The sequence below is a fragment of the Miniopterus natalensis genome, chromosome 11 (genome assembly GCF_054644295.1).
Source record: "Miniopterus natalensis isolate mMinNat1 chromosome 11, mMinNat1.hap1, whole genome shotgun sequence".
Classification (NCBI taxonomy): domain Eukaryota; kingdom Metazoa; phylum Chordata; class Mammalia; order Chiroptera; family Miniopteridae; genus Miniopterus; species Miniopterus natalensis.
Window position 1 is genome coordinate 74052348 of NC_142091.1, and position 11925 is coordinate 74064272.

The window sequence follows — 11925 nt, forward strand, 5'->3', positions numbered from 1 at the left end:
ATTCATACCACACTGGAGCTGAAGACACCCCTTTATTGTTAGAAAAGGGTGGTTACAACAGTTTGTCTAGACATGGAAGGGAACACTGTCCCCAAATCCAGGGGGACCAGAATTTATAGTATCAGACAGAGAAAAGCCAGGTCAAGAAGCCAGAGCCTGCTGAGGATAGGCTGGATTTAAAACCAGAATATCTGCTTCCCACCTGTCCCTTGCCCGAGCCCAGGGTTCCTGCCCCAGTTTCAGCTGCCAAGACATCACCCTTCACCCAAGACCCTCTTAGCTACCACAACTTAACAAAGGTGCAGCTGGGGAACTTCAGAGCGGGGGTGAGGTGGATGGGGTAGGGGCTGTACCCCTAGCCCAGTGCCCTTTGCTCACCCTGAGATACACAGTGCCCATCCCTGAGCCAGCTGTGCCTCCTGGGGAGGGGCCTAGAAATGGAGGTCAGGCTGGGGGAAGGGTTGCTCTGGTCTGCAACAGGTCCTGAGCTAGTGCTCTTCAGTTCACCACCGCCGAGCTGGCCATAATGTTCACACCACAGGCCCCAGACCCTCGATGCAAGTAGTAGTAACCCTGGGGGGGGGGGGGGAGAGTTGGTGAGGGCACTAGGACGGAATGGAGGCTGGAGGGCCAGGGGCCAAGTAGGCAAGACTCACCTCCTCACCCCAGTCAGTGCCCCAGCTGTTCTTGATGGCCCAGAAAGGAACATCTGAGCCTGGGAAGCAGAGGGGAGTGCAGGGGGTCAGGGCCTCAAGCACTATGTACTCTTCAAATATCTGCTGTGGGCCTACTGTGTGACAAGTACTAGGCAAAGAGCAGAGAAAAAGACAGGCCCACCTACCACCCTCCTGGAGACCTGGTGGGGACCTGGGATTTGGGAAGGGTACCTAACTACCCCCCTCAGGCAGGTTAGTTGTCCATACAGTTCGACCTTCCACCGCCTCAGCTTTCCCATCCACAGAGGCGGTGGATGATCCAACCTGGCCCACAGCCGGAGAGAGGGGTAAGGACAGGGTCCCTAGGCTTTCCCCAGACTTTCCCCTAGAGGTCCTGAGATGCTGTGGTTCAACCTCTGCCTGTTACCTGGGGTGGTGGGCAGAGAGGGGGTCAGAGGAACTCACGGTTGCCGTAGCCCACGAGTAGCACAGCATGGTCAATGAACCAAGGGCTGCAGAGAAGCCGCAGGGGGTGGGAGATCCCACGGCGGTAGAACTGAGGAGGGAGAACAAGTAGTAGGGGGCCAACTCCACAGAGAAGTTGGGGAGGAGTCAGCAAGAAATGGAGTGGGGTAGCGGGGCTGGGCCTTACCTGCATGCCGAAGGCGTTGATGGCAATGGAGATGGGGCCCTTCTTGGCCAGCCAGGCTGCCATGTCTGAGACAGGGGAGGGGCAGCATCAGTGGCACCCAGGCCCCAGCTCCATGTGGCCTGTCCCCATCCCCATCCCTCACTCACTTTGCTCATTCCGGCCTAGCTCCACTGAGTCATTGATGTAAACCTTGACCTTATCTGCAGAGAAGTTGCAGGTCTGCAAGTGGCCACTGTAGCTGTAGTCATCCTCTGTCTCCAGCCCTCCTGTGGAACGGTGTGGGGTAGATGGGGGAGTAGAGAAAAGGTGGACCCTGTTTACTGTACACTCATCTTCTCCTAGCCAGAGGCTGTGCTAAGCCGCTTATCCACAAGGCCTCACATTCTTCACCCAGCCCGGGCCACAGGCCATCCCCTCTAAGAAAGTGCCTCATTCTAGAGATGACACAACTGAGGCTCAGAGGGCTGAGGGAGTAACCAGCGAGAAATATGGCAGAGATGGAACTCAGCTCCCAACTTCTGACTCCTCCCTTGTCCCTGCTTTCCTAGGACTCTTGACCTTGGCTTGCTTGTCCTGCTCTAACAGGACCCAGCCCTGACTCTGTCCATCTCTTATAGGACATGTGTGGCTCCCAATCTGGCCCACACCCCCCCTACACCAGGCTCCCAGACCAGTTTCTATACAGCCACTTCAATCACTCAGCCTTCATCCTTCTGCCACTGCAACCCACTGCTTAACTGAGTTGCCAATTTAATTCAACGCCTCCTCTCAAGGAGGTATATGTCTACTTGGTTTAGCAGCGTCTAGAAATACAGACATCCAAGCAGCAAAAATACCAAGGCCCCGTTAGGTGCCAGGAACTTTACACATATTTCCTCATATGATATTCAAGGCAATCCTATGAGGTGGACATGAGCCCCATTTCACAGATGAGGCAACTGAGGCTCTGAAAGAGCTGACTTGCCCAAGGACTTCAACCAGAAGGGTGAGCACGAAGACTTAAACCCAGTTCATGTGACTTCCATGCTCATGTCTCTACCCATTAATACATACCCAGAGTCTTTATGGCTGAATAGGCATTGGAGGGCAAGCCGCCCATGCAGGCCTTGTCCACTTTGTCACAGTCCACGAGCTCTAGGAGACAGAAGGCCGGTCCCAAGAAGCCCTCAAGAGGGGCTGGGCTAGGGATAGGAGGGTAGAGCAGGATGCTCACCCTGCTCAGAGAGGGAGAGGAGGTCCCCCCGTTTCAGGAACCACTGGCCCTCCACGTTGCCTGTAACTGAGAAGGCCCAGCAGGAGCCACACATGCCCTATAAGAGACAGGAAAAGTCAGGGCTGGGTCCCTTCCTAACCCCAAGGGCAATCCTCATGTCCCACCCTCGCTTCTGAGGGGTCCAACCTGGTTCTTGACTTTGGTGACAGCCCCTTTATTCCTCCAGTCCCACTCAGGTGGGGCAGGGTCGTCAAGGGACTTGGCTAGGCGCATCTTCTTGCCAAGCCCCTCTTTTAGGAGAGGATTCAGGTAGATGGTGCGGAACTCCTCCTCTGTGGGCAGAGGTGGGCAGGGATGGGGGTGGGGGGAAGTTTTCTAAGCCAGACCTCATCACGGCCTTGGGAACAGGTCCTGTCCCTTCTAGGCTTCATGATGGTTCTGGCTACCACCCCTACCTGTGAGGTCACTGAACTTGGTGACTCCATACTGAGCTGTGCCACGGTCCAGGGCCTGGATCTTCTGAGCTCGTACCATGTTATTGATAAAGACGGACATGCGCCACTGGGCTTCTGAGGACCAAGGAGCAGGAGAGGAGGGGCTCAGACCCCAGGCAGATCATAAAGGAGGGGCACTTGGGGCTAACAGGCAGAGGTTTCCCTGGGGAGTAGGTGGGCTCTGTAAGCTCAAGGACAGAACCCCAGGGCAGGTAGAGGTGGGGGGCCAGACCTGCAAGTGGTAAGGGTAGAAGGTGTGATCAACTTTTGGGGCCAAACTGGGGTAATGACTTCTCAGGTGTGAAGGCAGAAACCAGAATGGGCTCCAAAGAGCATCCCCAGACAGGAGGTCATGGGAATAGGCCACCATGCCAAGGGCTTCCAAAAGAGAAAATCTGGCCTTTGCCCCATCCCACTCTACCCAGAATGATGGAAGCCCATGGTTTCTGACCAGGAAGATCAGATAGGAGAAGGGGCCAGGTCCCTGAGGCTGCCAAGTCCTGGGTGGTTAGGCAAGAACTTGGGGATTTAGGGGTCTCTGAAAGGATGCACTACCTCTTCTGTCCTTCCCCTCCCAACACCAAGGTGCCGAATTGGGGGAAGGCCTGATCTGATTGGGTCCTCACCCTCCTCTGTCTTATATGTCCGGTTATAGGTGGTGACAAAGTACTTGAAGAGTGAAACCATTTTCACAGAAAACTCCTGGAAAGACAGGGGGTCTTTACAAGGAGTCCTTCTCAAACTGACCAGGGAACCCCAGGCCAGGGTGAGGGGAAAAGAGGGGACATAAGGCAGCAGGCAGCTCCCCAGAGAGAGAAGGGCTTCTCACCTGGGACAGGGAGTCCCTGTTCAACAGTGGAAGGAATGAACTGAAAGTTTCATTTTTGTCATCTGGATAGGGTTGGAACAAAGAAATCAAGGCTGAACCCCGAATAAGGTCTGATCCGGGCTATCCCAGCATCCCTGGGCTATCCCAGCACCTTTCATCTTGGTATCCACTGCACCACAGTCCTGCCTCAGCAGCGAGTGTCTTCCTAGCTCATAGAGGACTTCAAAGCTGCAGAGCTAGTGGGAGAGGAGGAAGCCAGCCTGTGGGGCCCTTGGCTAGATGGCGCTGGAGTCTCCCCAGATGAGGACCACCCCCAAGGCAACCACCCCCACAGTGGAGAGTGAGGCACCGCCAGCACCCCGACGTTCTCCCTTTTCTGGCACGGTCTCTGGCCCTCAGGTCCCTGGAGGTGACCTGGGTAGCTGCTGCCTCAGACCCCTTCCTTTTGGCTTGGCTCATCTTCCCAACTGCTGCCAGAGTCCGCCCGGGGGCGGGAACTTTGGGAGCCCCATCACTCACCAAGGTTTTCTTAGACGCGGAGAGCTGGCACGCCGTGGGGTCGTTGCAGCGCGGCTCCTCCAGCGTCACCTTCAGGGAGTACAGAGACCCCCCGCCTGCCTGGGTGGAGGGGCGGGTGGCGCGGGTGAGGAGGGTATAGCCATTCCCTCCTCAGCCCGGCCGTCTTGGGTCCCACCGCCTCACCGCGCCCCCTCCCCCCTCCCCTCCCCCTCCCCAGCGGTCCAGTGCCCCGCCCTGCCTAGGTCAAGGTTCCTATCCCTGGGGCCAGGGCCCCGCGCCCCCGCCCAGCCGCGTCCTCACTCGGCGGACGCGACCGCTCACGGTCCCCAGGACGGCTCGCGCCCCGGCAGCCAGGCCGCGGTTGTACATCCCCAGGGCGTAGCGGGCGGGCCGCAGGAGCTCGGGGGGCGCGGGCTCCCAGGCCTGACCGCCGCTGACTCGGCGCGGCGGGGCGGAGGCAGCGCCCGGGAGCAGCCCCAGCAACCACAGCAGGGGCAGCCAGGACGCCATGGCGAGGGCGGCCCGCGACCCGAACCCAAGGACGGCTCGGACCAACTTGGCCGAGCAGCCGGCGACAGAGGGACCTGAGTCCCGGCCCGGCTCTTAGGGCGGCGGAGCGCCAGCCAATGGGCGTCTGCTAGGGGCGCCTGCGCGCTCGCTTGTTTGCGCCAGGCACGTGGGCCGAGCCAGAGGCGCTGGCGGGTGAGGTCCCGCCCCTCGGGGACAAGCTGGTCCTTGCACAACACGCATCGGCGGGTAGGGGGCTGGAGCCCCAGCCAGGGGATAATCCTTTAGGTCTCTGAAGCTAGCCTGAGAATAAAAATAACTACTAACATTTACTGCATGCTTATTATATGTTAATATATAATCGTCGTAGCGATCCTGTGAAGTAGATGTGATCCCAATTTAATAATTAAGGAAATAGAGGCCTAGAGAGATTAATCGGTTTACCAAACATTGGCTAAGTGCTTCGAGCTGGGCTTCAACCCGGGGAGTTGGCCTCAGAGGCTGGATTCGCAGCTTGATTCCTCTTTGAGGCCCCTCTTCTCATCAGCAAAATGGCAAGTAATGTTCCCTGGACTGGCAGTTCCTGGGGCTGTTGTGAGGAATAAAGGCAATCATGCAGGCATTCCGTTCTCAGTGCCTAGCAAGAGGACGTGTTGGGTAGGACAAGGGACTCAAGGTCCGGGCCACTCTTACTAAATGCTATTCTTGCTAATGTTAAAATGTGGCACAGTATTTTGCAGACCATACTTTGCAGACCAGCTGTAAACAGGATGAGCTTGACAGAAACCCAGTCCAGTAAGTGTTAGCCAACTGAATGAAATCAATGAGTAATTGACCGAATAGTGTATGTAAGCAATGACTAAGCTTCCAGGAGACAGCTTTGGGTATGACTCCCCCCTTCTTTACTTGCTGTGAGTAAATAAAACTACCTTGCAACAACCACATCTTCTTGAACAGAACACCCCAAGCAGGGAACTCCTTGAGTTGGGTAACAGAGGCATGAACAGTTATATTAAGCATAGCGCTGCCTACTGGAGCTCACAGTCTAGTGGAGAAACAGGTGAGAAAAGGAAATATTCCTGCAAGATGTTCCAAGCTGAGGGAGAGGAAACAGGGAAGAGAGAGTTTAAGGGAACTGAGGAAATCACAGAGTGAGTGGGGCGTTAGTTTGCACTTGGAGAGTGGGGGAAAATGATTCTAAAGAACATCTAGTCCAGCCCTGGCCTGCATGGCTCAGTTGGTTGGTGCGTACACTTTTTAAAGGGCTGATGCTGTTGCACTTTGGCTAGCACACTACAACCTGAGGGCCAAATCTGGCCGGCTGCCTGTTTTGGAGATAAAGTTTTATTAGAACACAGCCCCATCCATTTACTTATATATTATCTGTAATTGCTTTCACATGATAAAAGCAAAGATGAGCCTTGTAACAGAGACCATATAGCTCACAAAGCCCAAAATATTTTACTATCTGATCCTCCACAGAAAAAGTCTGCCCACCCTGCTGTAGTGTTTCTCACCTGGGTTATGTGTAACTTAGAATGCAGCAGAATGCCAGGAGAGAAGCCAAAATATAAATGCTAAATATATCTTCCCAAGGGGCAGTTTAATTCAAAGATAATTTCAAGCATAATTTTTATAATAAAACAAATATGAAAATATTATGTAGAATGCAAATTTTGCATAAATTTCAAAAATAAAAGACTTTAAAGAAATTTCTGCCCAGCCTGTGTTGCTCAGCGGTTGAGCCTGAACCCATGAACCAAGAGGTAACTGGTTAGACTCCCTGTCAGGCCACATGCCCAGGTTGCAGGCTCAATCGCCAGTAGGGGGCGTGCAGGGGAAGCAGATGGATGTTTCTCATTGATGTTTCTCTCTCTCCCTCTCCTTTCCTCTCTCTAAAAATCAATAAAAACATATATATATATAAAAAGAAATACAAGAGACATAATCTCTTTCTTAAAGAAAAAAAAGAAATCTCTCTCATGCCTTTAAGCACTGCTTCCCTCTACTACCTCAGCATCCCAGTCTCATACCTGAGCAAGATGCTTGTTTATGTTCCTCCACTCAAAGGGGAACTTGGGTGGGAAAGTTTGAGAAATGCTGTTTGTATTGGGAAAACAAAACAAAGTGGAAGTTTATGTGCCAGCAAATGGTGAGTGGAGATCTGAGGTGAACATTACCTATGCCAGCAGGTGAGGCAGGCTGTGTATAAGGGCTCTTACCACCCTATCTCACAGAATCAGTACACCTGGAAGACACATGTAGGCTTCTGGGTCAGACAGACCTGGGCTTGGTTCTGGCTCTCTAATTTACTACCTTTATGACCCTGGGTCAGTTACTTTACCTAGCTGAGCCTTCATTTCATCAGCTGTAAAATGGTGATTAAAATACATACTTCACAGGTGGTTATGAGGAGTTTAAGAAATCAGGCAGGGAAAGTGTTCTGCAAAGGTAACTACTATGATGTTAGCTAAATTTCCTGAATATATAAAGAGTGCTCAAAAATCAAGAAAAAAAAATAGTCAAAATCAATTGAAAGTGGGCAGAAGGCATGGGCATTTCAGAGAAAAGGAATAAATATAGCTTTTATATATATGAAAGATGAAACTTCACTCATAAAAGAAGTGAGAACACAATTCAAAAAAGATACCATCTTTCACCTACTAGATAGTAAAGATTTAAAAATTTGATAACATCCTATTGTTGAGAGCGGGGAAAGAATAATAGTTGTACAATATTGATGATAATGCAAATTGTGGAGAGTAATCAGCAATATCTATCAAAATTATAAATGCTTATGTTTAGACATAATTCCACTTCCAGGAATTTAAACTACAGAAATAGTTGCAATCCTAAGTAGATGAACAAGGATGATTTGGAGCATTGTTCTGTTTGTAAATGTCCAATAATAAATAAATAAAAAGAATAAGGCAGCTCTATTTATACTGATATGGAATGAGCTTGAGGCATGTTACATGAAAAAAGAAAGGAGCAAAACAGAGGTATAGCCCTGGCCTAGTAGCTCACTTGGTTAGAGCGTTGACCCAATATACCAAGGTTGTGGGTTCAACCCCTGGTCAGGGCACATACAAGAATCAAACAATGATGCATCAATAAGTGGAGCAACAAATCAATCTCTCTCTCTCCCACTTCCTCTCAAAAAAAATTTTTTTTAAAAATGGGTACAGCATGCTACTATCAGTGTAGTTATAAACATACACATAGATAATATATACACATATGCTCACATGTGCATAGGCTATCTCTGACCTAGTTCATACAATGGCCTACAAGGCTTACATGATATAACTTGCCTCTTGGCACCTTGTCATGACCCCTCTGATTCATCTCTCCCACAACTCTGCTCCACCTACACTGGCCACCTTGCTTTTCTGAGACACCCCAGGTATCTGTCTGCCTTAGAGCTTTGCAATGGCAGTCAGGTAAGTTGTCCTAAATGTCCATGGGGCTCACTTCTTCCCCTCCAACCCTTTGCTCAAATTTTTCCTTCCCACTGAGACCTATACTGACTACCTTAATTAAAACTACTTCCCTCACCCTTTATTTTCTCTACTCTTCCCCCCCCCCCCCCACAGTACTTATCACCTGCTAACATTAGTCAGTGTGCTTAGGTGCTATGTTTATGGTTTATTGTCTATTTCCCTCTGATAGAATGTAAACTCTACAAAGGGTAGGGATCTGTTCTGTTCAGTGATATAAACCAAGCATAAAATACCTAGTAGGTACTCAATAATTATTTGCTGAATAAGAGAATGGAAAGATACATAAGACACTGGTAACAGTTGTAACTCCCAGGGAGGGGAACTGGGGTACTAGAGGTAAGGATGGAAAGAAGATTTACTTTTCAGTACATACCCTTGTGTACTTTGTACCATATGCTTGTACTAACTGGTAAAAATTTCATAAACATTTTTATGCTAGAACTGGAAGAAGTGACTACCTGGACTGAACCCTTCACCTGACATGCTGGTCCAGGTACAGAGCAGTTAAGTAATTTGCCTAAGGTTACATAGCTAGGATTTAAACCCCCATCTACTAACTCCAGAGCCCTAGCTCTTAACCATTAGCCACAGAGCCTTTGATTTGGGGCTCTGTCAGCCAATTTAATGTAGCATGATAGAAATGTCCAGGTATTCTAAAGGTGATGGTTTGCCTCTGATATTTTCCATTACAATGAACTCCAAAGGATGGTCTCAGTTCTTTTGACATATGAGATTTTGGCTGTACTTTGCTTAGCTTGACATAAATAGAAATACTGGGCTTTGGGATTCTCTTATGAGAACTGCACTGTCAAAACAAAGTGTTAATCTCCGTCCTTTGGTAGTTGGAAGCACAGAGTTCCTGAACCCTGCACTCCCAGATATTTCTTCTTCCAAAGCAGCCAAGAAGTCTGGATGAGCTGCTGGGTGTTGGGGGCTGAGGGAGGGACTAGAGGGCACTTGGTCTAGGAGTATTCCCAGGGGCTATTAAAGGCTGGTTGCTGAGCCTCTTGAAGATGGCTGACTGGTGCGAGGCCTTCTGGGTGTTGACTAGGTGGTGCAACCGCCGCCCCTGCTGCAGCCAATATAGCATCTCCACTTTATCATATTTCATCTTGTCCAGGTAGCGCCGCCCCTTGAATGTCACTGGCTCACCAAAGATCAACTCAATCTTCTCCAGGAGCGAAACCAATCGAGCCTCTATTAGATTAAGCTTCTTGTGTAGACTGTTTCGGATCTGATTCTCCTCCAGGAAATGACTCAGATCCACGCCAGTCTTTTGGAAGAAACGGTTGGGGTCAGAGGCCTGTCGCTCAAACCACTCCAGTTTCCCCAGCAACATCTCCCGAAGCTGAATGGGCTGCAGGGTCCGCTCCCAGGCACTCAGCAATGAAGGCAGCTGCCTCAGACGGGCGTTGGAGCTGTACTTGATGGCCATGTCCAGCTGGTCCTTCCTGGGAACCTCAAGCATGGACCACAACCGCTCTAGACGCTTCTGCAGGCTCAGGATTTTGTGGGGTTCTCCCAGGAGGCTGGTCCTCCTAGTTTCTAGACTGTGCCCCAGCACTGTGTTCCAATCCCACTCTCCTGGCACAAAGTCTGGCTCTTCGTCTTCTAGCAATGGAGGTGGCTGCTGAATCTTTAGGGAATCTCTGGCAGGGGCCACAATCTCCACAGGAACTTCCTCTTCATACATTTGGAAGATGACATGGAGAAAATCTGTCTCCTGGTTGGTGAGGTATTTGAAGTAGTCATTCACAGACAAGGCGGTTTTCCACCAGTTTATCCCTGAGGTCTTGTTTGACTGCCCCTCCCACCCTTTGCTTGCTTGGAGTGATGTGAAGGAGGGCATTCTATCAGTGTTGGACTGTGAAGTGTTTACTCTCTGGGAATAAAGACCAGCCAGCTTGGGGTTGATAACACAATACTGTTTTTCTTGACGCAGAAAGGCTGAGGTCAGGAACATTGACCAGTCTTTACTGGCTGCAGGCTCTACCAGGGGTCCCTGGTCAAAAGAGAAGTGGTCAGTAGAGACACGGCTCATCAACTCCTTGTAGACCTCTCTGATGCTATTACCAACAAAACGATCAATATCCATTTCCTCGATAATTTTGGGTTCCAGATCACCAGTCAGGTGGTTGTATAGGGCTCCCATCTGCTCAACGTGGAAGGAATCCAAAAACTTTCTCTCGGAGACCTGTACACCAGCTGCCTGGACCACGACCTGATTTCTTAGCTTCAAAGTAACAGTCACTGGTTGTGGATGAAGTGGAGGGGATTTGGGGGACTGGGGACCCCACTGCCCAGAGGCTGCTTCTTCCTCATTCAACATTCTCTGAAGCTCTTCCATGCGACGTGCTGCACCTGGGTGGTGGGTCAGGGCCCCCAGGAGCGGGCACACACCTGAGTCCATTGGTGAGCAGCGAGTCCACTCCAATTTCATGTTCTTCATTATCTGTTTCAGGTCCTCAGCCACCATGTCCTCTACTAGTTCTGGTTTGCTCTCTGCAAACAGGACAAGCGGGGTTAAGGGACGAGGGAGGATTGGAGGAAGGCCCAATTCATCTGCTAGCTTCCAGCCCTCACGCAGAGAGAGCATGGACTGGCCCTTCTGGAGGTGGGAATAGAGAGGCAAATGGGACGTGGGGAGAGACCCGCTGGTGAGAGCCACCGAGTACCTGGGCAGTGACACAATCTGTGAGGAAGTGAAGCTTTCACTCTTTTTTTTCATGGCGGGGAGCCAGCGGAGAGGCTTTCTCCTCTTCAGCTCAGGGATGGACTTCAATTCCTTCACTGGATCGGGTCTAGGCTCGCTGAGAAACTCTGTCGAGCGGCTGAGTTGGATGAGATAGGTCAAGTTGAGGTTGCAAGCTGACATTTGGGTGAAGCGGGCGCTGTGAGGCCTAAGAGGCCGTGGCTTGAAAGGCGCAGGGGTTCCGAAGGGGCGCAGCTTGTATATGTTGCCCTGGGCCTGCTCTATTTTCAGCAGGGCGCGGAAGTCGGCGAGCAGGCCGCGGTAGACCTCAGGGCTGGTGAGGAAGGCTGTGCAGTCCCTGGCGAGGCTAGCGGCCAACCGGGTGAGCGTGGCGGATTCCGTGAAGACATATGAGGACGTCGACATGGTCTTCAGCAGGTTCAGGTAGCGTAAGAGGAGCTGCTCGCAGCTGAGCAGCACGTAAACCAGCAGTCGCTTCCGCAGCCTCTGGTTGTTGTAGTGGCTCAGACTAGGTTCGGTGGGAGGTTCCTGCCAGCTGCACTTTAGCTCGTTCAGGATGACCTCTGTGAATCGCAGTCGGCCCTCAGGCGGCATCCGCTCCGCCGGCTCGCAGCTGGCCAGCCGCTTGGCCACCTGGCGGCACACCGATGCCACGGTCAGCCGCGAGACGGGTAGGGAAGGTAGCATCCGGACCTCCTGCGGGAGGCGCTTCTGGGACTCTGGGCGCGTCTCCCTGCTGGGGAAGAGCGACAGCGGACGCAGCAACCGGTGGTAAAACCGCTGCAGCTCGGGCTCCGGTTTAAAGGGCTCCATTTTAGCTCCGCCGGCGTCAGTCGTGT

The 11925-nt window shown here is 51.6% G+C and overlaps 2 protein-coding genes across 2 annotated transcripts; both read right to left on the reverse strand.

Moving 5' to 3' along the window:
• Positions 1-13: 13 nt before the first annotated feature.
• CTSF (cathepsin F) lies at positions 14-4915 on the reverse strand. Its single transcript, XM_087822431.1, has 14 exons — positions 4664-4915; positions 4364-4462; positions 3996-4080; positions 3845-3906; positions 3642-3717; positions 2977-3090; positions 2708-2853; positions 2522-2618; positions 2362-2442; positions 1455-1574; positions 1309-1373; positions 1122-1212; positions 657-715; positions 14-573 (listed from the first exon to the last, which is right to left on the reverse strand). Exons 1-14 carry the CDS (start codon positions 4871-4873, stop codon positions 499-501), a joined length of 1380 nt encoding a protein of 459 aa, XP_087678557.1. The 5' UTR covers positions 4874-4915; the 3' UTR covers positions 14-498.
• A 4266-nt stretch (positions 4916-9181) lies between these two features.
• CCDC87 (coiled-coil domain containing 87) lies at positions 9182-11899 on the reverse strand. The gene is given in 1 exon segment (XM_016208268.2): positions 9182-11899. A coding segment is annotated over 1 exon segment (2718 nt).
• Between the last annotated feature and the right edge of the window lie 26 nt (positions 11900-11925).